The sequence below is a fragment of the Dreissena polymorpha genome, chromosome 7 (assembly GCF_020536995.1).
Source record: "Dreissena polymorpha isolate Duluth1 chromosome 7, UMN_Dpol_1.0, whole genome shotgun sequence".
Lineage (NCBI taxonomy): Eukaryota > Metazoa > Mollusca > Bivalvia > Myida > Dreissenidae > Dreissena > Dreissena polymorpha.
Window position 1 is genome coordinate 98,525,897 of NC_068361.1, and position 27,472 is coordinate 98,553,368.

General features: G+C 35.5%; 2 protein-coding genes across 2 annotated transcripts in view; one reads left to right on the top strand and one right to left on the bottom strand.

Moving 5' to 3' along the window:
- The window catches only part of LOC127839947 (ZZ-type zinc finger-containing protein 3-like), a 432,333-nt gene that overhangs the window by 20,067 nt on the left and 384,794 nt on the right, over nucleotides 1-27,472 (bottom strand). The window lies entirely within an intron of this gene.
- Nucleotides 1,524-21,935, top strand: LOC127837971 (peroxisome biogenesis factor 10-like). The gene is made up of 8 exons (XM_052365447.1): nucleotides 1,524-1,752; nucleotides 15,534-15,642; nucleotides 15,955-16,035; nucleotides 17,504-17,580; nucleotides 18,600-18,850; nucleotides 19,637-19,812; nucleotides 20,688-20,820; nucleotides 21,369-21,935. Exons 2-6 carry the CDS (start codon nucleotides 15,534-15,536, stop codon nucleotides 19,680-19,682), a joined length of 564 nt encoding a protein of 187 aa, XP_052221407.1. The 5' UTR covers nucleotides 1,524-1,752; the 3' UTR covers nucleotides 19,683-19,812; nucleotides 20,688-20,820; nucleotides 21,369-21,935.

The window sequence follows — 27,472 nt, forward strand, 5'->3', positions numbered from 1 at the left end:
GGGGCCCATCAGTAGAGAAGAGCTCATCAAGGCAGTACAGAAACTGAAGAACAACAAAGCACCTGGCCTAGACAGCATTCGACCTGAAGCCCTGAAAGCAGATCCAGAGACAACAGTAGACATCCTGCAAGGTCTCATTGCTAATATATGGGAACAAGAACAGGTACCATCAGAATGGCGTAGAGGACTTATTGTTAAGCTGCCAAAGAAGGGGGATCTGGGAGACTGCCAAAATTGGCGAGGAATCCAGCTACTGTCTCTGCCAAGCAAAGTGCTTACAAGAGTAATCCTGGAAAGGATTAAAGCAGCAGTCAACAAAGTGATGAGGGACGAGCAAGCGGGTTTTCGAGTCGGGCGATCGTGTATTGACCAGATAGCTGCAAGTCATCATTGAGCAATCACTGGAATGGCAGACACCTTTATACATGACATTCATAGATTTCAAAAAGGCGTTCAATCAGAAGACAGAGACAGAAACCAATCACCACCATCATTAAAGCGAGGAAGTGGAAATGGATTGGCCATACCCTCCGAAGAGACCAACCAAACATCACCAGACATGTTCTGGACTGGAATCCACAAGGCCAGAGAAAGAGAGGAAGACCAGCAACCATCTGGAGGAGAACTCTTGAGACAGAGCTAAAGCCTCTCCATCTATCATGGGGTGAAGCAATGCGCATGGCTCAGGACCGTACCCAATGGCGGACAGTAGTCAAGGCCCTATGCCATGAAGTGGGCGAAGAGGACTAAGTTAAGTAAGTTAATTTGACAGAAAAAAAATTAAATTCCATTTATGTGGTTACAATAGTAAAAAAATGACGCTTTTTTTGGTGACATAAAAATAAAAAATATAAATTTCTTAAAATTAAACTTGTATACTCCATTTTATTGGTAGTGTGTGGTTGAATTAAATGGTGTAGGATGTATTTTAGCATTATATAATATCTACATGTTGCCAATTTCATAGGTTATTAATTATTTTTACGCAATTAGAGATTTTTCAGTTTTATTGAAAAAGTACATGTTATATAATGGTGAATAAAATCAAAACAAGGCCGATGACCCCATGTTTTTATTTCATTTTTCATATAGTATTTATATATATATCTTAAATATAAATTGTAAACAAAATCTATTTGATAGAAACAAATCAACAAAACTGCAGCAACACCCCTTAAAATAATGGTAATTTAATCTAACGCCGGATATTTAATATAAAGTTTTGTTAGTAAATAGCTCTTCTAAAGACATTTGTCACAGATATTTAATTTTGTAATTCTGTGAACAGTTCCAAAATCCATAATCCATTAATTTTATGCTTTTTAAATCCCTTTTCTTCAGAAGAACCTGAATAACCATACCATGGCATCAGTTGCAGACGTAAGGGTTGGGGTGGGGTGGCATTAGTTGCAATAATACAATTGCACCTTAGCAAAATATCGATAAAGTAAATCCAAGAGGAAAAGAACGCCTTGTGGCTTTGTGCAAAGCATGAACCCACGTCTGCTGGGACCCTGGCATGGCGCTCTACCAACCGAGCTTACATTAATAATAATTCCATACCCTCCACCCACTGCGTGATTTCATGTATACATCAAACCCCAGGACACTTACCTTTGGAATGTTGTACAACTATTAACGATAAAATGAAAAGAAGCAATGTAGAGTTTCTCAACAACTACTAGGACACTATTGTGCTATACAAAGTTATACTGTCACCGTTAAAACACCAAAACAACAACAACAACAAAAGTAAGTATTTTTGCTCTAAGTTTTTTGGAGTGATTTATTCGTAAGAATAGACTATTCAGACAAATTCTTGTTTTTAGGTTGCAAATAAACGCACTTTAGATTAGAGACATGACTCAAATTTCACTGGCATATGCATTTAAGCGCCGTATGCGTACGTTTTAAAGTGAATGTATTTTCCGGACAAATTAAGTTTGGATATCATTCTTGTTATCGCGCTGACGTCACACACGGGGCAGTACCTTAGCGACGGTGTAAACAATTCCCTAGATACGGTCGATTAACAACGCTGATTGAGCTATCTCTGCTGGCATTTCCCCAATTGCATTCCAATTTGGAAGTTGATAAGTAATTAAATGTGCTGTAATTGGTGATTGAAAATCTTTTGACTGTTATAAATGGTTAGATTGCACTTCGAAAGCCCAATATGACCAGAATATTAAATTTTTTTGACTAAATGAAATATCCGTATGAATTACATACGGGATGTTGGAAAAATGACCGGACCAAATGGCGACATTCATATCTTTCTCATTGAGACACTAGGTAAATAAGTTTATTCTCTAATAATGGGAGTATCATTGTAGATGTTGATGTAATTGATATTGTCGTTCTTTTAGAGTTCATTCATATTCATACATTGTATATTTTTACTATTGTTGAGTGATCCGAATTGATGCTGCCCTAATTCGACGCATTTTTGTTTTGCCTCTGTTTGATACATAAGCGACATCCGTTGACGTCATACAATAGCACATGGTACACTAGGCACAATTTACGATAGTTGTTGTTTGTTATGTGGAAAATAGCGGGTTAAAAGGTAAGATATGGTTGATTGGTTTGCAATTGATGGATTTTTATGTATTTTACTTAATGCAAAACTTTTGAACACTTTACACCCAATTGTCTTTGTAAATAAGACCTTGGGATAATGCATCGGTTTCGTCTGCAAAAGTTCACTATTTCATTCATAAGTCACGTGACTGCCATTTGACAAAACATCGTAAAAATAGATTAATTTTCACTATGAAAAAGGTGTACGCGTAAACTTTGATTTGAAGTCCGGATATGTTTTTTGGTTATGCTGTAATACAATTTTAACTACATGTAGCAAGTGTTAATGTTGGTAATTGCATATTATATTTAGTACTTATTTTCATTTAGTTAATTATAATTGTAGGTTCCACAAAAGAAGTACAGGTTATATTCACCCTACTTCCATAAACACAGCTTATGACAAGGGGTTGCTGACAGGGCCCCCTATTAAGGCCACTGCCAGAAAGTATGGCATCCTAAAATTCAAAACCTTATTTAATTTAATTAATTTCAGTTCCATTTTGCTTTTACAGTGATACAAATTTAAGTACAACAATCATGAGTTAATATTTTATGCATTCAGTCTCCACAGGAGTGACATTTACATTGAAATCAGGTAACCAATCAGATGCGTCGTTTTAGGGCACTCTCAACAAATATGGCCGCCGTTACATAGACTTGGGTCATTGCGTTTTTCAACGAATTTTTGTTGATAACACAATCAATTGAATTTAAACTGTGTAAATAAAAGGTAAATGTGTTATGAAATAACAAAATTTATTACATAAATCCCTATATTGAGCAACAAAACTTCAACAAACTGCTTGTATGCGTCGAAATTGGGCACTTGAGGATATGTCATTTCATAATTATAACGTGAAGCTGGAAAATTAGTAGGAAATTCTGGTACACCTACTGAAAGCCTAAGTTGTGTTATCAAAATCAAGCTTTATTAGCCGGATTTTTTTCGAAAAAATCTCGGCTTATAGATTGATGTTGTCGGGCGGGCGGGGGGGCGGGCGGGCGGCGTGCTCGAAAATGTTAAAGTTCTTATTTCATGGTATAACTTTGGTATGCTTGGACCTAGAGTCTTCAAACTTGACATGAAGGTTGGCCAGGATTAACAGATGACCACTGGTCATTTCAAGGTCATTCATTTGAAGGTCAAGGTCACTGTGACCTTCAATATAAAAAATGTTAAAGTTGTTATAACTTTGGTATGCTTGGACCTAGAGTCTTGAAACTTGACATGAAGGTTGGCCATAACTAGTTAGTAACCACTGGTCATTTCAAGGTCATTCATTTGAAGGTCAAGGTCACTGTGACCTTGAATGTAAAAATGTTAAAGTTCTTCTTCATGGTATAACTTTGGTATGCTTGGACCTAGAGTATTCAAACTTGACATGAAGGTTGGCCAGGATTAACAGATGACCACTGGTCATTTCAAGGTCATTCATTTGAAGGTGAAGGTCACTGTGACCTTCAATATAAAAATGTTAAAGTTGTTATAACTTTGGGATGCTTGGACCTAGAGTCTTGAAACTTGACATGAAGGTTGGCCAGAACTAGTAAGTAACCACTGGACATTTCAAGGTCATTCATTTGAAGGTCAAGGTCACTGTGACCTTGAATGTAAAAATGTTAAAGTTGTTATAACTTTGGTATGCTTGGACCTAGAGTCTTGAAACTTGACATGAAGGTTGGCCAGAACTAGTAAGTAACCACTGGACATTTCAAGGTCATTCATTTGAAGGTCAAGGTCACTGTGACCTTGAATGTAAAAATGTTAAAGTTCTTATTTCATGTTATAACTTTGGTATGCTTGTACCTAGAGTCTTCAAACTTGAAATAAAGATTGGCCAGTACTAGAAGATGACCACTGGTCATTTCAATGTCATTCATTTGAAGGTCAAGGTCACTGTGACCTTAAATGTTAAAATGTTAAAATTGTTATAACTTTGGTATGCTTGGACATAGAGTCTTCAAACTTGACATGAAGGTTTGCAAGCACACTTAGATGACCACTGGTCATTTCAAGGTCATTCATTCTAAGGTCAAGGTCACTGTGACCTTGAATGTAAAAATGTTAAAGTTCTTATAAATTTGGTAGGTAAAAATGTTAAAGTTCTTATTCCATGTTATAACTTTGGTATGCTTGTACCTAGAGTCTTCAAACTTGACATAAAGGTTGGCCAGTACTAGAAGATCACCACTGCTCATTTCAATGTCATTCATTTGAAGGTCAAGGTCACTGTGACCTTCAATGTTAAAATGTTAAAATTGTTATATGCATTCAAAACATAACACAAGGTTTGCTCATGCCTTGAAAAGTACTTACATTTCATTTTGACCTTTGAACAATATTTCAGTAATTTAAGTATTGCATTGACAAAAACACGAAAGGTACTTTCCTGTCATTTAAATCAAAAATCCGGCTTCAATGCGGTCATCTCCGACCGCGGAACTCTTGTTTACTTTATACTGATTTGATTTATAGTATTTCTTTTATTTTGGTGCATTATCTGTTTACATTGTGATTTACATGCCACCATGCCATTCATTATGACCCAAGATTGGTTTAATAAACTTTACTTACTTACTTATTGTCTATCGCTTTTACGTTTTTGATTAAATCAAATTAAAACAAATGAATAGATCTAATTAATATTTCAAAAAATAAAAAAAAAGTCAACCTGTAAGTTAGCACTTTCTCAAATGGCAAATCCATTAGAGCTGTAAGTATAGGAAGTCAATACTAAAACTGCAATACTCAGCCCTGTTATATATCACTTCTCGTCCCTGACATGTGTTGTATAAACCAGTTGATTGTTATGAGTATGAGTGACAAATATATAAGATTTTTAACACACACATCTATGTACATTTTTTTTTTAAATTATTCACCGCTGTTGCTGTCAAACGTAATTTCTTGTTTTTATGATGTCGTTCGTTTGTTGCCGTAACATTTAATCTTAATACGGTCTGTAGGAACGATTGTGCGGGATTCGGAATGACGTCGTTTGAATAAACCGATTCACGCTAGATACGTTACTTGTGTTTTACATAAATTTTATAATTATTAAATGCTTATTTTTTTTAAATAAATTAATCGGCTAGTATCTTTACGGTGTACAATTTCTGATAATCTTAATTGGACATGACTTTTAATTTGTACAATATGTAACATATCTAATTTAAGCAACTACTAGTATGTCGGCGTTAATTATTCAACCAAATGACTGCTTAATACACACAGAAAGAGAAGAAGACATGGTGGCATCATCAATGGTGTTTAATGGCGCTGTCATCTACCATCCAGTGTGGTTTATGACACCATGCTGTTAGTTGTCTGGATAATATCTGATAAAGACAAGATAATCGGTTTATGCAGAACAAAGGGGCAATTAAACACCGGAATACAAAGGCTTACACGATTTTAAGATTGATGCAATTAATTAACAATCAAATAAAAAATATTGCATTTAATTTAATCAAATTTAATGTATCAATGTGTTTGTTTTCCCAGTTAAATACCTATATGGTTAATGTATATATATGTTTTATATTTGAAATTGATATATTTATTGTTTGTTTTTAATCTAATTTGTTTCAGTAAAGTAGAACAACTTGTTTGCATGTTGAAAAAAAATCTTAATTTAATCATTTAAATATATAAATAACGATCACGCTTTATTTCTCAATGCAAATAAAATAGCGCAGCGCTCAATATTGTTTTCACCGTCGTCAAGGGGCACGTAACTCTAACTGACGCAAGTGCCCGGATGTTGCGAAATTATGAATATTTGTGCATTTGAGCTTATTATCCAAAAGTACTGTGTGTTTTAACATGATAGTAGCCATATTAAATAAAAAAATATTGTGTTTTTTGTGTCTGTGTATTGAAAAATTGTAAAGTAATCAATCTTATCCCTTACAGTGTAGAGCTGTGGTCTGTAATAATATTGCCCCATGGCCTACTCTCAAATCAATCCATTATAACGCTTTTCTTCATTACATGTATTGCAATGCTCAAGACAATATGATTATAGGTGTTACCTAATTTATGGGCAAAAGCTTTTTTGATAACCATGTATTTTTAATAAATAATATTTTACATTATTGTGTTCAAAATAGTATTATTGTTTCAAAAATAAAGTAATGCATCCAAAAAATTCAATCTTCAAACGAGTAACATGTTCCTAGCTTTAAGATCTAGCATCTTATAATTGTGTGTGTTTTCTAGCCGCAGGAATTGAAAGCTGGTTCGGTGGTTGCAGTATAGTGGATATGGTGTCTGCTTAGTAACTGGGAGGTTTCTGTATTGATCCCTTTAGTGGGAGCGTTCTTAAGATCACCATTAAGACACTAATTACTGCTCATTGTTGGTTCGGGTACTACTTAAATGTACCTGGGGTACTCTTAAGTATACTTAAATGTACACCTGGTACGAAAAATTTACTGAAATGTACCAGGAAATTCTTACGCTAAAGAAGTCATTGTCTTTCTTAGGTGAGCTGCTAGCACAAGCATGTTAATGACGTTAGTATATCAGTGTTTTTTTTTTCATTCAAAATCGGGTCCGGTAACCAGACCCATTCTCAATGGAAAAAAGTATATATTTTTCCCAAATGGGAGCTAAAAATTCCCAATGGAACCAAAGATCAATATGTTGTTAATCTCCCATCCATATAAGATCAACCTTAGAAAATATAATACTGGGCACACTTGTATCCTCAATTTTGAAGCATTTGTTAGCAAAACAACAACAACACCAATTTCCCAATTTTAGTCAAAACGCAGCGAATTTTCCAAATCCAAAGGGACCCGGCCCCATTCCCAAAATGGTGAAAAAAAACACTGTTATATATATTCAGTACATATATAAGAAGGTGTGTGGTATTGTGTGGAGATACAAAACGTTTCACATCATTTATTTGCACAAAAACTAATAGTTACACCATCAGTAATACTAAAACACTGTCATCAACTTACAAGAATATTTACGTATATGAAATTCCAAAGACTTAAGTGATGTTATCTTTTGCAAAACTGTGGAATCAATGAAGTAATATTTCATTACCTTTTACAAAATTGACTAGAAATGGCGCTGCACAGGCCGACGTGTTTCCCCACGCCGCATGTTTGACCCAGGGGCGCCCCAGGGTTGGTAATGGTGCCATGCATAGTTGAGATTGACCATATTGTTATATCAATTTGAAGTGAATCAGTGTAGAAATGAAGAAATTATAGTAGAAAGGCAATTTTGGGTGAGTGTAGTCTATGTGGGCGGGGCGCCCCAGGGTTGGTAATGGGACCATGCATAGTTGAGATTGACTGTATTGTCATAAGAGAGATTCAGTATCAATTTGAAGTTAATTGGTGTACAAATGAAGAAATTATAGTAAAAGGCAATTTTGGGTGGGTGTGTTCTATGTGGGCGGGGCGCCCCAGGGTTGGTATTGTGGCCATGCATAGTTGAGATTGACGGTATTGTCATTAGAGAAGTTCGGTATCAATTAGAAGTGAATCTGTGTAGAAATGAAGAAATTATAGTAAAAGGAAATTTTGGGTGGGTGTGGTCTATGTGGGCAGGGCGCCCCAGGGTTGGTAATGGGGCCATGCATACATGTAGTTGAGATTGACTGTATTGTCATAAGAGATGTTCAATATCAATTTGAAGTAAATCGGTGTAGAAATGAAGAAGTTAATGTAAAATAACATAAAAAATGAGTGAAAATTTATGGAACGGCCCAACCACAACCCCCATAACTTTTGACCCAGGGGTCAGATCAAAATTCCAAATACAATGTAGTGCAGGGTCGCACATATGCCCATAGCTTCCATGTGTGTAAGTTACAAGGTTCTAGTGCTTATAGTGTAGGAGGTCAGATAGTGGCCAGGACGGAAGACGGAGATAAATACAATATCCCCACTTTTCTCCGAATGCTGATATTGTACTAGCGCATAAAACATTTTTGATGGAACAACAAGTAACAACAAATTTATTAATTACACAATAGAAAGGTATTCATATTAATGGCATTATGCACTAACTAAACAAGCTATTTGCTACTGTTTAGAATTACACTATCTTACTAAAAATGATCACAACAGGTACTTCTTTTACATACTTGTGGTAGTTTTTAACCAGGTTTTCCGAAGGAAAAAACTGGTTATTAGATTGGCGAATGCGGGCGGGCTGGCGGGTTGGCTGGCTGGCTGGCTGGCGGGCTGGCGGGCTGGCAGGCGGGCGGAACAAGCTTGTCCGGGCCATAACTTTGTCGTTCATAGTGAGATTTTAAAATCATTTGGCACATTTGTTAACCATCATTTGACGGTGTGTCCCGCGAAAAAATTACGTCAATATCTCCATTAATTTTGTTTGTTCATTTCAAAAGTTCAGTTTGAGTTGTCTCCCTTTATCAGATTTTTTTTCACAATGAAAACCTGGTTTTGTGACAATTTTGTCCCTTGTGTATTACTAGTTTGACATTTACTGGCAGACACTTGTCGATATACATACTAAATTTGCAAGGGAACCTTCATATTTCTTCAGCATCATTGCCTTCAAATTGTTAATTTAACAACCCTTTGACAATGTTTGCACATCTTATCTTATAATGCCATTGCTGATTTTTGTTTATAGATATCAGGGTTTTTTTTGGCCTGATTTTATAGCCGAAATTCGGCTATGTTCCCAATCCCAAAAAGTATACTTTTTCCCAAAATGTGGCCAAAAATTGCCAATTTCCAAAAAAAAAAAATAATAATAATTTTTTTTTTTTTTTTTGAAAGAAGTGTCTAATGCGTATTTTATCTCAATTTTAATTCAATTACATCTTACAAAGTATTTTATGATTTTGTTCTTTTAATTTGAATGATTATAAAGAGTTATATCAAATTTAGTATTTTCCTAATCAGTGGACTTTTCGTGTGGAAAAAAAAGGCCAATGAATTTATTTTCCCAATTTCATGAAAATGCCGATAAAATTCCCAATTCCAAAGCCATGGGCTATCTTCCCAAAAAGTGGAAAAAAAAACTGGATATACAGATATTGACTTTTCAAAGTTCTATAAAAGTTTACACATGTTCCATCCAAGTAAACTAACAGAACCAATAGATAATAAGATCACCACAGCAAATAACTGTGTGTATATAGCTTAGAAACATTGATAGTTCAGGAATCCCTGCTTTGTTTATTTCTGTAAAACCAAAACTGTCAGTTTTGCTCACTAGAATGGCTGGAGTTGTGTGATGCGGCAGCCGAGCTCTTGCCTTGGCAAACAGCTTCTAAAAATGGAAAACCAACTTAAATCTTAAAATTTGATGCAGTTTCTAAATGTCCTGTTGTTAGTTTTTTCATATCGAATCTGGATGATTTGTTACGAAAAATTTCCGTACCAAAATCCAACGGTATTAGATTTTGTAGTTTTAGGCCTTAACTTTATATAGTGATATGTAACCTTTCGGGATATCGGCCAAGTGCGAGCAGATGAGGTGTAAATACGTTTAAAATAAGCTAAAAGACTAAAAAGTTAAATGGGAATATCTTAAATTTTGTGAATAAATGTATTTCTGATGCATAACAACTATAACTTACCAGAATATTGCTCATGATCCCACGTTAAACTGCTGTCTGAGAGCAAATGGAAAATGCGTCACGAATTCTGACAAGTTAACAGTAGGGTATCATTATTGAAATACCACGAGAATACTGGGAGAATATAGATGCCAACTATAATGTGTAAAACAAATTATTTTTAACCAGGTTTTCCGAAGGAAAAAACTGGTTATTAGATTGGCGAATGCGGGCGGGCTGGCTGGCTGGCGGGCTGGCGGGCTGGCGGGCGGGTGGAACAAGCTTGTCCGGGCCATAACTATGTCGTTCATTGTCAGATTTTAAAATCATTTGGCACATTTGTTCACCATCATTGGACGGTGTCGCGCGAAATAATTACGTCGATATCTTTAAGGTCAAGGTCACACTTTGAGTTCAAAGGTCAAAAATGGCCATAAATGAGCTTGTCCTGGCCATAACTATGTCATTCATTGTGAGATTTTAAAATCATTTGGCACATTTGTTCACCATCATGGGACGGTGTGTCGCACGAAAGAATCACGTCAATATCTCCAATGTCAAGGTCGCCACGACTAAAAATAGATTTTTTTTAAAAACAAACTTACAAAGGGGGTTAATTTTGTTTGTTCATTTCAAAAGTTCAGTTTGAGTTTTCTCCCTTTATCAGATTTTTTTTCACAATGAAAACCTGGTTTTGTGACAATTTTGTCCCTTGTTTTGACAAGCGTTTGTGATTTGTCAGGATAATAATAACAATTAGATATCGAAAAGATCAAAGCAAATAAATTCGAAAGAAATCAAAGATTGAGGCAAAACATTTTAGACGGGTTATATTACCGAAATTGTGTTTGGTAAAGATTGTCACTATATGTAGTGAACCAGTCTATGAGACAGAAAATGAAGAAGATGAGTATTCAGGGGAGATAATTGTGTAATCTTAATTCTGAAACGGTCTAATGTAGCGGAGAAAAACATATAATGCGAGAATATTAAGTGTGATTTGCTACACAATTATGATGTCATTTATATACTTTTTCCTTAGGTATGTTTTTACATGTGATTCAGCATATGTCAACGTGTTTTTGATTTGTTCTAGGTCATAAATAGCATCGCGAAAATATATGTCGCATGGCAAATTTTTTTGAGATGCATCCCTAGGTGTAATTTTATGTCTAAATTTCCATATGTATGAACAGTCAACGCCCGCTTCGCAGGCTTTTGCCCGTAAGAGTAGTTCTTTCATGCAAAGAATACACACATTTTGCATTACTTGTATTTGATAAAATTTACATGCCTGTATAGATACTCTAACGGGGCTTTTTTTCCCATCATTTGCCCACTCATTTTGTGAAAAATTGAGTCTCCAACTCATCAAATTTGCGTTGCCAATTTCTTAAATTTGTAAAATATTTTCAAGAACAAAAAGTCTTGCTCCATTCCTATTAGTTGTTCCTGTTCTGGATGGATCAGCAACTAATAAACCAACATTTTATTCAGTTAAATCGAATCTTGATTATACTCAATTTAAACCTTGATTAGAGGAACCATGATGCTTCTATTGGTCATATTCAAAAGATTCAGCCTATTGAAAATATCACTCATAACTCAATTTGTTTAATATGCATACAACAAGGAAATTGACATGACGCCGCCTGTCAATCAAATCCTTATCTAAGAATTGATCTACCAATCAGCGATCGATTAATCGGGCACGCGAGTTAGCAACAAACTGTCTGCCATTTTTTCTAGACAAGCTATGTCTAGGTTCACTTTTATTTCAACGAGTTTGTTTGGTTTTCCTCTTTAAAAAACGTAGATTAAAATGGTAAAACGGTGTCAATGGGGATTATGTAATTCGGAAAATCGATATCCTGACAGATTAGTTGGTGGCTTTTTTTATATAGTTTCCAAAGCCGAAAAGAGATCTTGAGAAGTGTAAGAGATGGATGAATACAAGCGGTCGTCTCCACGAACAACTGAATGTCAACACTGTCAAAGACAATTACAATATCTTATTATCGAATATACTAGCAGATTTAAATAGTTAATGTTATCGATCTGATCATGACATAATAGTTCATGTTTTTAATAGTTTTGTTAGTTACTAGGTGATTAATAGAAGCAAGATTCATCTGCATTACTTTAAGAGAAGTAAAATCCAGCATGAAGCCTAATTCATGCTGTTTTATTACTCTGATAGTAATGCACTTTATTGTCATTATGCATGTTATTTGAAGGTGACACGTGATATCTTATCTTAATAAAGGTACATGTATCTACACATGTCCAGACATGTTTTGTCACCAATGAACGCTTTTAATTCACACTTGGAGATCAAATGCCTAGTTCTCAATTTTTCCAACGAGTTTTGTTTATTTTGTTTAAAAAAAAAAGGAAATGAAATATCGCAAAACGGTGTAAATAAGGATAATGTAACTCTGACATTCGGTATCCAGAAAGATTTCCAATGCGGAAATGCGGTCTTGACAAGAGTGAATGGAAGCTTCTAATGTGTATAATTACCGAGATCCCCCTTATAGAACATTAATTTATTTCAAATACTGGAAATGTCATATAAGCAATAACTAAGCATTATAAAGTATGAATTATATCACGTGTGCATGTAAAATATTAGAGAATATTGGTACCCACTTTGCGTTACTTAATGAAATCCCCGTTATTAATCGAGTTTTTGTGTGTGTCAGAAACAATTTAAAACCATTTTATGTTACTATTTTAATAAAAACGTATCAATAAATGCCATTGTATAAAAGTTATATTACTAATATAACCAATAAATGCAGTTAGTTGGGGGAAGTCGGTACATGTACCTGCCCGTGCGTCTGATACTGGTAGCTTTATTAAGTAGCCTGACTTTTTATGTCCCCCACTATAGTAGTGGGGGACATATTGTTTTTGCCCTGTCTGTCTGTTGGTCTGTTGGTCTGTTTGCGCCAACTTTAACATTTTGAAATAACTTTTGCTATATTGAAGATAGCAACTTCATATTTGGCATGCATATGTATCTCATGAAGCTGCACATTTTGAGTGGTGAAAGGTCAAGGTCATCCTTCAAGGTCAGAGGTCAAATATATGTGGCCAAAATCGTTCATTTTATGAATACTTTTGCAATATTGAAGATAGCAACTTGATATTTGGCATGCATGTGTATCTCATGGAGCTGCACATTTTAAGTGATGAAAGATCAAGGTCAAGGTCATCCTTCAAGGGTAGAGGTCAAATATATGTGGCCCAAATCGCTTATTTTATAAATACTTTTGCAATATTGAAAATAGCAACTTGATATTTGGCATGCATGTGCATCTCATGGAGCTGCACATTTTGAGTGGTGAAAGGTCAAGGTCAAGGTCATCCTTCAAGGTCAGAGGTCAAATATATGTGGCCCAAATCGCTTTATTTATGAATTATTTTGCAATATTTAAGATAGCAACTTGATATTTGACATGCATGTGTATCTCATGGCGCTGCACATTTTGAGTGGTGAAAGGTCAAGGTCATCCTTCACAAGGTCAAGGTCATCCTTAAAGGTCAAACATCATATAGGGGGACATTGTGTTTCACAAACGCATCTTGTTTTTTTCCTTCATACAACGCTAATTTATATCAGACAATGACCAAACTGATTGTGTTGTGCACTTTCAATTATAGTGATTGATAAATGTCAAATAAGCAATGTTTTTATATTATAAATATCATTTTTATACATAATAACATGTGGGATTTAGGTACCCACTCGGCGTCAGAAAGCGCGTGAAACTTCACCGAAATCCCAGTTATAAAGCGATATTTCGTGTCAAATACACGAGGGAAAATGTTTCGTTAATATTTTCGTAAATAACATGGGTAAATACCAGTGTATAAGTGTTAATTTATTGCTAATAACACCATTACACATAGTAACAGGTTCGATTTCGGTAAGCGCGCAAGCGTTTGAGAGCGTGTTTAATGTACCGAAAAAAAACGTTATAAATAGCTGATGTTCTCTATAAACGTATTTTTTTGCATTTGCATTATAACTAAATGACACAACCCCCTTTTACAAGTGTTATATGGTGTGAAAAAGTCCATACAAATCATCCAGAATATCGCGTAAGTCTATATGCAATCTCTAGGCAAAGAAGCCATTTTGGTGTTAGCTTGTCTAGGTTTGCTACCCGCTGAGCATCGTGATAAAGTGGGCGGAGCAATCATCGTCCAGGCGTCATGTCAATTGGGTCTGTACATAAACATTTCACGTCGCTTTAAACGTCTCATTCAGTAGATACTCTAAATACAAAATATCAAATCAGATGGGATAGGCACAGGGGCCTTTAAGAGGCATAACCTATACTGGGCACAGACCAAAAGCCAAAGGAAAATACCAAATAAATTTGTTATAAACACACATGATTACTTTTGCCATAAATGCCTTATCCTACACCAAAAAAATAAGAAAAAAGAATAAATTTTGTTGTGAAATTTCATGCGTAACGAAGAATATACCTTTTTTGTATGTTTAATTGTACTTAAATGCAAATTATTAGTTCTTTTAATAGTTTAACAAATACAAAAGTCCCCATTTATTGGTAAAAGAACAACATTATTTTTATCAATATAAAATGCTTTTCCATAATGATGTTATTGCAATGTTGTTTTTTTATCAATATATATATATATAACATCTGGTTTGAAAAAACAACAACACCAAGACATGGAAAAACAAATTAATGATGGGCACAAAGCTGGCCTCTAGCAATCTATTTAATTCAATTTGGGCAAATACGCACAAGCAAAATTTAACGCCGAATTGTAAACAAAATTAAATACCACTGTATTTTTATAAATTTTTAACAGCATTCATATGAAAGGTATTCTGAATCAAATTGTAAGCTTGCATGACAAGATTGAACAGAATAAAAAAAAAATTGTAATTGAACATCTTCTGCTATTGATGCTTGACCAGTATATGCTGGAAATGTATAGTAGTGATACATCTGTCTAAATTCCTGCACAAAACCAATGTTTGAATAATATTCTTAAATTCACCTCTCAAATGAATAAAATCAATTAAAATTTACACCAAATAGTCTGTAGAACAACAGCCAAGGCATTAATGATTCAGAAAATTACTTTGATAACATGTAAAGCAGTAAAAAAAAAATTGAACTGGGTCACATGTGTGCAAATGAACTCGGACACATTTTGTTCTATGATTTATGAATTCCTTGCAATTTCACTATGTCTACCAGGAATGATATCCATAAATCCAGGATATGTAATCATAGCAAACTGGTGAACTTTCAACATTCTGATCAATGAGTTCTAAAATAATGTATTATTGCCGGCTTTGCATTTAACAATTGAATAAAGGCTTGAGTTTTTTTTCAGATGTTCAAAGTAGCTGGCAAAGCGGGGATTATAAGATCTCAACAGAAGGATGAATATTACCTGACATACTTGAGAAAAATGTCAGCTGATGTTGTCCATAGCTTGCTCGGTAGTTAGAAAGCCTTTATTTTTATGTGAAACACTAAGGTCTTTCGTTAACAATCTTATTCAGTATAAATAGTAATAGTATGTTAACTCGTTTTTGTTTTCTGTTTTTACTTTTTATTTTGGGACTAATGACATTTAAAGACTTTTGAAAAAATAAATGCTTGAAAATATGCCTCTTTATTTTATATGCATCTATTAAATCAGTCCAATATCACACTGCAGAAGTAATTATTATTCAGTAGTTATAACATTCAAGGTTTTGTATTATAATCATACACACATTTTGCAGCATTATCATACACATATTTTGCAGGTGCAAGGGCCTGGATTACTTGGCGCAGAGAGCTGGACCTGGCAGCTGACCTGGGGTACTTCTGTCTCACAACCCTCTCAGGTAAGTGTAAAAAAAGTCAGGTATTTCGCATGTGCATAAAGCATAAATTTTTATAAAGTGTCATCCCAGATTAGCCTGTGCAGTCCTTGCAGGCTTATCAGGGAGACACTTTCTGATTTGATTGTATTTTCATTTAAAGGACGGGGAAACGTGTTGTCATTGATAAGCTGGAACGATCTGGAAATTCCAAATGATACTTAACAAACATTTCTTAAGCCCTGATTATCAAAACCGCATTTCAAGTATTGTCAGCAGAGTTTTATCAATCTGAACACATATATCAGGTACGGCTTCTATCATCTTGATTATCTGAACATGTTGTTTGTTTAAGATGACTGCAATTCTGTTGGGATACAGATTTGGATTTCTCTGTATTTTTTAATGGGAGACCAAGCTGGCTGATCTGGCTTCTTCTTCCATACTGATTAAGCATTGATATTGTTTAATCTTTTAAACTAGTGGTTATTTATCATAGCATTCACTTGGAGACTTTTTTAACATAACACGTTTCAAAGTTCAATATCTTAGTTATGGTTTAAGATTATTATTCAATATTTTACATTTGATTACATTTTAAACAAGCTGATGATAAAATTATCCACCCGTGACGATCGGACGCTTTAGCACGTGGTGTATGTATGGTTTTATCTTTTTTTGCAGGTGGACATGTTGAAACACAATATTATTTTTGAAAAACAACGATTTCATCATTTTAGGTGGGTTGTTACACCAGGAGAACATAAGATTAATTCTAAAAATGTATGGCTCGTGTGAATATTTAGGAGCGCAAGCGCACATTTTGTCATTTTGGCAGGCTACCAGCAACTGTAATGGAGACTTTTCTAATGCACAACTTTTCTATCTTGAATATATCACTTATGAGTTAAGATTTTTATGTAAATTTGTACATGTGATTTTGATTACATTCTGTGCAAGCTAGCAATAAAATCATTCATCTGTGACCTTCGCACGTTTTAGCACCTGACGTAGGTAGCCTGCAATTTGCCAAAATGCGCTATTGTGCCTCTAAATATTCATATGAGGAATGCATTTCTAAAAAATAATTATATGTTTTCCTTGTGTAAGCAGCCAGTTTAATTGATGAACTTGAAATAAATTTAGAATAGTATCATGTTTAACCATTTTCACGTGAAAAATAATGAAACCATACTCACCCCATGTTCTAAATCGTCCAATCATCACGGATGAATTATTTGATACTGAGCTTGGCCAGAATGTAGTCAAATGATCACATGGGAAATATTTTTCAAAATCTTAAGTTATAACTGAGATATTCAAGTTTGAAAAGTGTTGCGTTAGAAAAGTTTCAAGTGTAGGGTTTCATAAAGATATGTTAAACTATTTCTTAAGTCATTGTATTTAAAACATTGTCTGGTTGAAAAGCAGTTGAAGTGCATGTGCATACATGTGGATCTATAATGCAATATCTGGTATGCATGTGTTTCAGGTTTCCAGACCATTGGTGAGGAGTATGTGAACATTATCCAGGTAGACTCTTTCAGAAGACATGTACCCTCTGTACTGGTAAGGGGATAATTGTTGAATCTCTTGAGACATTGATAATCTCAATAATAAGTTCCTGTTAATTTTATTAGCACGGCTGTTTTTTGAGAAAAGCCGAGGTATTGTCATAGCCAGCTCGCTGTCCAGCGTCTGGCATTTGCTGTCTGCGTCGTGCTAAAACCTTAACATTCGCTCTATAATCAAAGTACTTCCACCTACAATTTTGAAACTTCATATGTAGCTGCGCCTTGATGAGTTCTACATGCCACGCCCATTTTTGGGTCAAATGTCAAGGTCACTGTGACCTCTAATATAAAACTTTAACATTGGCTCTAAAATCAAAGTGCTTCCACCTACAACTTTGAAACTTCATATGTAGATGTACCTTGATGAGTTCTACACGCCCCACCCATATTTGGGTCACTAGGTCAAAGGTCAAGGTCACTGTGACCTCTAATATAAAACCTTTTTAGGTCTATGAGTTTAACTTCAGCATTCACAATGTTAACAACTTATTCACTCTCAATTTTGTCTATTTGTAAGCAAAATAAAAAACATAGACATTTCCCAATTTTTTTTTAATCTAAGAACCTTGACCTATTCTCAAATTGGTGTTAACAAACACACATTGTTTAAGGGATTTGTTCAAAGATTTTCTCTTTTCGTATATCATTAAGTGAAGTAACTTTATAAATTTGTAAACTTTGGGATTGCTTTAAACAATGATATTAACAAGAAAAGGACAAACAACAAAATGCCTTTCCTGAGGGGAATTTTAGAAGGAAGTTTAAATAATAGTTGGTAATCCAAGCTTTTTGTTAAATTATCAATCAAAAGCTTTACAAACACTTTTGCATATTTCAATTGATAATTATCAATACATGAACTTATGTTTTGAGCATTTTTCTGAGACAGGACTGTTATTTTACTAGTTTGAATATAATACATTCATTCTTTTTTGGATGTATAAGATGTTTATAAAAAATTGTTATTTTGTGTTACTGTGAGCAAGTCTCTAAGAACAAGGTGATTAATTGCAGCATCGCCTCACTATGGTACTCTTCCACGTGTTGATACCGTACACCATACGCAAGGGTCTAGACTGGCTGGAGAGGAGGCTACAGTCACATGGTCTTCAGGAGGTCCCCATAGCAACCAGGGAGTTTCTCCTGAAGTGCATTCCCATTGCTAGGGACCTGGTCCTTTACACACACACAGACTGCACATGGCTGTGTTCTACATGCAAGGAATCTTCTATCAACTTGCAAAGCGATTCAAAGGAGTGCAATATGTAAGTACGGGAATTTGTACAGTTGAATAAAACGATCCTACATGTAGTCATCTTGTTTTACTCAAATTTCAATCTACATACTCCATAGATTATTTTCTTATGACACCTCAGCTTATTTCGAAAATGATTCTTCTCAGGGAAAGAACAACATTGCTGCATAGTCAGTTTCTGTTACATGGCTATAAAGCTTGTGAACACTCTTGATATAATATTAAAGTGCAATCAACATGAAACTCTCAAAAGTTAATTGTGCTTTTGAGGTCTAATGTAAAGTTTTGCAACAGTAAAAACAACACTACCAGTCACAGAGCTTACTGCAATATGTGGATGATTGGGTATAGTAATGGACTAAAACAAATACAGCCATGTTTCTTTCTGAACCCGTTTTTTTATTGTGTATGGAGATTAAATTATAGTTTACATTTGTACTTTGCTTTAAACTGACATATAAGCACATAACTTATTTGGGTTTGATCTAACATCTAAAAATAAGTTATAAAGGCAATTCTCACTGTACCTCTTATTCAACCAGGAAGAGACAATTTCTTATAAACATGCACTTAGTACTGGTTTTCCACTTCGATGGGCTAAGCTTTCTATTGGAAAAGTAAAGATTGGGTTATAGACTGCCATTACTAGCATTTAGCTAAAAAATTGTTAACACCAACACAAATACTACTTCACAAAAAAACAAAATAAAACCAAAAACAAACTCTAAATATTGTTAACATTGACAAAATTCAACAAATAACAAAAAAAACTAATGGTTTCCCCATATTTTGCTAGTTGCAGTACACAGGTGGTTTACAGAAGGCATCTGATGATTCAGTGAGCATGAGTTTTCGAGCCCTAGGCTGGCTGACCCTGGCCCAGCTTGCGGGGTCTGCAGTGCTGGGAACCAGGGCATACTTGCAGCAGACATACAGAAAGGGTACTGGCCTTCTAGGAGGAAGTGATACCCAGTAAGTACTTGTGCTCTGCAGTTGTGGAATAAATTTTCACATAAGCATGCATAGAAGACATACGCACTGTAATCATTGATCTGTGTCTGTTAAAGTATAGTGTTGAGTCAATTGATACTCAAATTTCTATATTGTTTCATTAAATATTCTGAATAAGTATGACATACTTAAACATCAGTTTTATAATTCTAATTTTAACCCTTACTATGTCCCTTCTTTCTCAAGTATTATTATTATTGAACATATAGCTATATTCTTAGACGCCATGTGTAATAATTGATTAATAATTGATGTTTTTTAGACAAATTTAGGAAATAAAGCTCTTAAATATGAAATACCTAAAGCAGAATGCTACTAAATGAGCCACACTCTGAGAAAACAAGGCTTAATGCACATGTGTAAAGTGTCATCCCAGATTAGCCAGTGCAGTCCACACAGGCTCATCAGGTACATCACTTTCCGCTGTTATGAAATCTTTCGTTTAATTGAAGTCTCATCTGAACTAAAAATCCAGACTAGAAGAAAAGTATCTTCCTTGATAGTTTTTCAACCAAATTTAAAAACAACACAAGCTTAACTTCTACTTAATTGCTTCTAGTGAATGGAACCCATTATTCTTGAATATTCTATATTCTATACTATGCAGTATGTTACTAAACGAGCTAGGCTCTGGGAAAATGTGGTTCAATGCATGTGTGTGGAGTGTCTTCCCAGATCAAAAACAAATGTGTAGTCCCCTCTAAACAAAAATCCAGTCAATGCAAAAAAGTATCATCCCTGATTAATTAATCTGGGACAACAATTTAGGCACATGCATTAAGGCACATTTTCCTAGAATGCTACAAAATCTATTTATATCCCTGCCTTAATCTTAGTTCAGAGATCGGAGGTCATGTGTCGCCAGACAGGAAGTGTGCCCTGTGTTTAGGTGAGAGGTCACGTAGCTCTGTGACCCCCTGCGGCCACCTCTTCTGCTGGGGCTGCATACACGACTGGTGCGCGACCAAGGTACAGAGGCAGTGTTGATGCATTTCTAGGAGTTTAGGTTATTTAGAAATTGGTTTCTGTTACTATATTAAGTACTTGGATTTTTTGGATAGTTAAATATTGGTTTGTTTGATTATTGGTTTATATGAAATTGTTGTTTTTTTTAACATATTTAGTTCTAGGAATTTAAGGATTGTTAGATTTTGGTTTGTATGATTTCAGGTTTAGGACATTTGTATCTGTGACCATAATTCAAGGATGTTATGTTTGTAGGAAATTGTTATTGGAGCATACACATTTCTAGGATTTTAGGTTTTAAAGATAATGGTAATTTGTTCTGAATTGGTATGAAAGGCCTTATGTAAGAATTGCTTTTGAGAATTGAGACAATGATCAATGTCTGTTAAGCATTAGGAGTGGTACAATAGACCAAGCTTTATTTACCATAACTGTATTTTAAAGCATCAATCTGAGGTAAAATTGTATTTATAAGAAGTTTACAACCACTATAGAAGAACTATTTCAGCTACAGACTGGCACCCAGTCTATCAAGTATGTTTCTGTTTTAGGCTGAGTGCCCTCTGTGTAGGGAGCATGTTGAGCCACACCGTGTCGTCTGCCTACAGAACTTTGATGCCTCCTGATGATAGTTGGGCTTGTATGTGATGCAGAACCTATAACTGAACCTCATTCTGGGGAAACTGGTCTTAATGTAAAGTGTCGTCCAAGGTTGGCCTGTGCAGTCCGCACAGTCTGATTGGGGGACAACACTTTCAGTCTAAACTGGAATTTTGTTCAAGTCAGACATCCTTTAAACAAACAATTTCATATAAGCAGAAAGACTCGTTCCTGAATAGCTTGTGCACCCTGTGAGCACTGTACTAATCTTAGACATCATTTTACATACATGCACGAAGCCCTGTTTTTCTAGAGGTAGGCTCGACTCATCGGTACCTTATATCTGGTACTGCACACAGGCTGTGATATGAATTTCTCCTGCCATGATGTTCCCTGACCAGTTACTTATGGTGTTGCTTGCACTGGTGACCATGTTGTGTTATTTGATTGTTTTTGTTTTTAACTTGGTTTTGTTATACTACAATTATTTACTGGAAATAAAGTGACTTTCAACCTGATATCCATTCCTTTTTTATAAGTCCCCTACCGGTGAGACCGCAGAGGGACTTATGGTTTGCGCTGTGTGTGTCTGTTAGTCTGTCACACTTTTCTGGATCCTGCCATTATTTTAAATATTCTTCATATGTTTAGCTTAGCTGAGCACAATGTGCTCATGGTGAGCTTTTGTGATCGCCTTTTGTCCATCGTGCGTCGTGTGCCGTCAACATTTGCCTTGTTAACACTCCAGAGGCCACATTTATTGTCCAATCTTCATGAAATTTGGTCAGAAGCTTAATCTCAATGATATCTTGGATGAGTTCGAAAATGGTCACATTTGCTTGAAAAACATGGCTGCCAAGGGGCAGGGCATTTTTCCTTATATGGCTATTAGTAAAATCTTGTTAACACTGTAGAGGCCACATTTATTGTCTGATCTTCATGAAACTTGGTCAGAAGATTCATGCCAATAATGTCTTGTACAAGTTCAAATATGATGCCGATTGGTTGAAAAATATGGCTCCCAGGGGCGGGGCATTTTTCCTTATACGGCTATAGTAAAACCTTGTTAACACTCTAGAGGCCATATTTATTTTCCGATCTTCATGAAACTTGGTCAGAAGATTTGTCCCAATAATATCTTGCTATCTCAGGCGAGCGACTGGGCCTTTCAGGCCATCTTGTTATCTCAGGTGAGCGACTTTGGGCCTTTTAGGCCCTATTGTTTCATGAAACTTGAAACATGGGCAGATGGCAATATGGAGATTATGCACGACATTTCATTTTTTCCTGCGTCAAGAATTCTTGTTGCTATGGCAACAACTAGACTAGAAATATTGCTGAAAATGGTGGATCCTGTGACAACTTTAAAAGTTCTTCATATTTTTTCATGAAACTTGAAACATGGATAGATGACGATATGGAGATTATACACGCCATTTCATTTTGTTCCCACGTCAAGAATTTTGGTTGCTATGGCAACAAATAAACTACAAATATTGCTGAAAATGGTGGATCCTGCGACAACTTTAAAAGTTCTTCATATTTTTTAATGAACCTTGAAACATGGATAGATGACATTATGTAGATTATGCACGCCATTTCATTGTGTTCCTACAAATAACCTACAAATATTGCTGAAAATGGTGGATCCTACGTAGGTAGGAGACTTTTATTGCTTGGCAATAGTCTTATTAATTCTGTATCAGATGTTTACAGCCATGAAATGTTATATTTTTAAAAATAATTACATTTTATAATAGACACTAACTCTGCCCTTACTTTGCTAATGTATATCTCGGTAATGTTGCGATGGGAGTTTTTACAGAGTCAGGGTGGTAAAGATATATAAGGAAGATGAGTTTGTAGAGTGTATTTCTTGCATTAAAAAATATACGAAGTAAATGTATGCTGATGAAAGTTGAGTTGTATCTGAGCATTAATGCTCATTAAAGACGAGGTAACCAGGCACATTGTAGGCGCGCAATTATTAGCTGGAAGTTGTGGGCATGCGTTACTATAAACACCATCACTTACCATTGTGCACTTGATGTTTTTTGTCACACCAGAAGATTTTGACGCATGAAATATTTGCAAGCAACTGGTAATGCTGACATTGTCGTCAACTGTCTGTATCAGCAACTGGTCTTATCAGCAAATTATATTGATAGCAAGTAACATTAATAGTAGGGTAAAGACCTAAAACAAAATAGTATTGTGCTCTCAATGCCCACTAGCGCGTCTCGGCAAAACGATATCCACGGAAATCTTTGTAAATTTGATATTGTTTTGCACATACAAATGTATTTACATTACAATTCATATAAACGATTTTACAATCTTAATTTCAAAAGTTAGAACAAGAATGTTAATGTACATGTATGTAGATTCTTATGAAAACGTGTGACTAAAATGGCCCGTGCTATCTGGCCCTTTTCAGCACCTTTCGGTACCTTTTATGATCCTGTACATATGTAAGCACTAGCAATATGCAGAAATGCATATTTTAAGGGGCTTATTTTGTCAAATATAGTAAATGTCAGTGCCTGATTTCATGGGTTTATTGCTATGGCTAGAAACGGATACACGTGATTGTATTGAGTAGTGATGTGATGTATAGTTATGAAATATGACATCATATTTCAATAACTGACTTCTTTGACACCACATCATTGGAATATATTCTCGTTCTGGCTCATAGTTATTTCACAGTTACTCTGTTCCTCTTATAAACAAAATACCGTATTTACATATGTATTCTAAAAAATAAAAAATTAAGACCCATCTATTTCTTAAAGTAACATATTTCCAACCTGTATTGAATAATTAAGTATTGATAGAGATATTTCATCGTCAGTCTTCAGCAGAAAAAGAATAAAAGACTATCAACACTAAATTTGGTACTTTCAATTATCAGACATTATTAAACATGTATAACTGCTGCGTTATTTACCACTACGATACCCTATAGACTTGATAATTTCTTATATCGCAACCGTTTTGTGATAGCGGTTTTACATTTCGTTCACTAGGTGCAAAAATAATTATAATGCACGTGTCGACTTTTAGCAGGAAAAGCAAACGCATACTCCTGTTAAGTGTATAATTGAAACATATTTTCATATAAATTCTGACTAAAGCATGACGATTTTATTTTTTTGATTCTAAAAATCATTTAGTGGACATAATGTAGTTTGTTTTATCATTTTTGTGAGCTAATTTGTAACCCAACACAATGTAGTTAGCATACTTTTTTGCAAATTCAAAATAAGAAGTTCACATATATTTCGAAAACTTCAAGAAGAATCTATATCCATAAAATATCAGTTACGAGGCTGAGCCAGTATGACAATACCGCTTTCAACTATTGCACGCCTGTCCTTCAACGCTATAAATTGCAAATATTAAAAAACTTGAATTACAGCTGTTCCAGTAGGAGAGAAACTTTGTTATTTCACGTGGTACTTTTTATTACAACTAACATCCTGCCAGAACTTATCACACAAATTATCCCTCTAAGCACGAAAAACACTTGTTAAATACACACACTCGTGAATAAAATTGAGGTCGCCGCCTTGGAATGGTCTATGCAAGAACATACGTATCTTCGGGATTAAGGGTTATATTTTAAATTAGAAAACGTTGGTGAAATATTAAAGGTACATTCACCCTTAATTCAAGGCGTGTACCCTGCGTTCTGTTACCGCTTGAAGCGTCAAGGTCTCGCTGCCGTACCGTAGGATGGATAGTACGAGGGCATGCAGATGGGAGCTGATGGGGCTCTTTGTCCACAGCCTAATCAGTATGGCCATCTGAACGGTCGCCATGGCGATTCTTATTCGGACTTCAGCGGTACTGGTGCCTGTTCTAATATTATGAAGTTTACCTGGTTTAAATTACGTGATGTACATAGCTACCAATAAAACATGATTACACTGGAGCTCAGGGCTCTCTCTCATTCCAACTTTCAATCGTGTTAAATCTATTGTATTCACATACTATTATATTGGTGCTTATTAAAAGTACTTAAAACAATACAGTGTCATTCTGTATTAACACCAACAGACTGATAACACAACCTGGTGTCAGAAGCATAAATAGCTCGTTAATTAAAATGGATTTAACTGGTGTACCTACTCCGTAGATGGACTTGGATAGTGCTAACCTTTAAGAGGCATTCCGTCGTTTCCGTCAACATGTGTCTTCAATGTTTGATGGGCCGTACTAGGACAAAACGGACAAGGCAAAAGTTGCATATCTTTTGTTATTTGTCGGAGAGAGAGGCTGGGAAATATACAATATGCTAAATTTGAGTGACGATGATCTCGAATCAGTAACAAGAATAAGCGACGCTTTTCAACACCACCTTCAACCAAAATCGAATCCTGTATTTCGACGATATAAATTTAATAATGAACGTCAGGGTACTAGCACTATCGAAGAATTCTTAACCAAAATCAAAGTTCTTGCTCAAGACTGTTGCTTGGGATGACTCATGAGACGATATGATAAGAAACAGAATTGTATTCGGGATTTCGTCAGAGAAAATAAGGGCCAAACTAATCGAACAAGGTGACAAATTGACTCTCTCAAAAGCCATTGGAATGTGTCAGTTGTATGAATACGCACAGTCGCAGCTGAATCAAATAAAACCGGAAAGTCAAACCATGGTTAATGCTTTAAAAACGAACAGTAAATCCAGTCACCACCAGCAGGCATCGAAATCGTATATCAATTCCAAAGCTGCATCTGGTGCAAATCAGACAACACTGCTGTAGACCAACGGAGGGCGCTTCCAAGAACCGATGATCAACGTCGAACTGCAACACACGAGGGCCGACGTCGGGTGCATCCAATCGTGACCGGAAATGTGAAAACTGCGGGGGTAAGAGGCACTCGTCGCGTGACCATTGTCCAGCCAAAGAAAAGCAGTGTAACAAATGTCACAAGTGGAACCATTTTGGAAAAGTTTGTCGGTTAAAAACTGTGAACTCCGTCGCAGAAGACGTTGTGTTTGTTCACAGTGTAAAATCTGGTGTTAACAATGGCCAAGCGTTTGTATCATTTTGTGTTGGGCCTAAGCAAACGTGGGTCAGCTTCAAAGTTGATGCAGGATCGCAGGTAAACATTTAACCATAGTCTGTATATCAAACATCTGGTGTTTGAGGACCATTTAAATTGACGAATGCCCTTCTGTTAGCGTATAACAATACACTTCTAAATACAAAGAGTATGGTTACTTTGAATTGTACATTTTCAAAGACAGGTGACAGAAAACCTGTACTGTTTCATGTTATAGAAACCAGGTCTTCTCCACTGTTGAGCCTCCAAACATCGCTTGAGTTTGGTCTGATTCAGGTCTCATTTGCTGTGGAATCCCAGAACTGAGATACGTTCTTGACAAAACAGACTTTTCAAGGATATAGGTGCAATGTCAGTTCCATGAAAGATTCATTTAAAACATGATGCAATTCCTGTTATGGAAAACCCCAATTGCACTAAAAAATAAGGTCAACGCTGTGTCAGTTCGAATGGAAAATTTAAGAGTCATTAGTAAGGTCATTAAACCTACAAAATGGGTGAACTCGATGGTAGTTGTTGAGAAAGGCCAATGCGAACTTCGAGTTTGTTTGGACCTTAAAGACTTGAACAAATGCATTCAACGTCCTCACTTCCATATGAGTACATTAGATAATGTATTACCATCACTATCAGGTGCTAAGTATTTAACCAAGCTAGATGCTCGGTCAGATTACTGGTCAGTAAGCCTTGATGAAGAGTCATCATACCTCACTTGTTTTAACACTGAGTTTGGAAGATATAGATACCACAGGTTAACATTTGGTCTTTTTATGAGTGGTAATGAGTACATTCATATATGTTGTATTTGGTTATGTGAGTGTCAACACTAATGTGAATGCGATATCACAAGATACACGATTGTCTATTCTTCAATTTTATTTAACATATTTACAGGCAGCATATGGGCGTCTATATAGTTGCGTTGCTAGATAGCTAGTGTGCTGGGCTTATCGCCGGAGCGGGATTAAGCAGGAAC

Excerpts from the sequence above, each read along its gene's own strand:
- LOC127837971 (XM_052365447.1), top strand. The coding sequence starts at position 15,534 with ATGTTCAAAGTAGCTGGCAAAGCGGGGATTATAAGATCTCAACAGAAG. Across the intron at positions 16,036-17,503 it reads CTGTCTCACAACCCTCTCAG|GTTTCCAGACCATTGGTGAG; the intron begins GTAAGTGTAAAA and ends CATGTGTTTCAG. Across the intron at positions 18,851-19,636 it reads GATTCAAAGGAGTGCAATAT|TTGCAGTACACAGGTGGTTT; the intron begins GTAAGTACGGGA and ends ATATTTTGCTAG.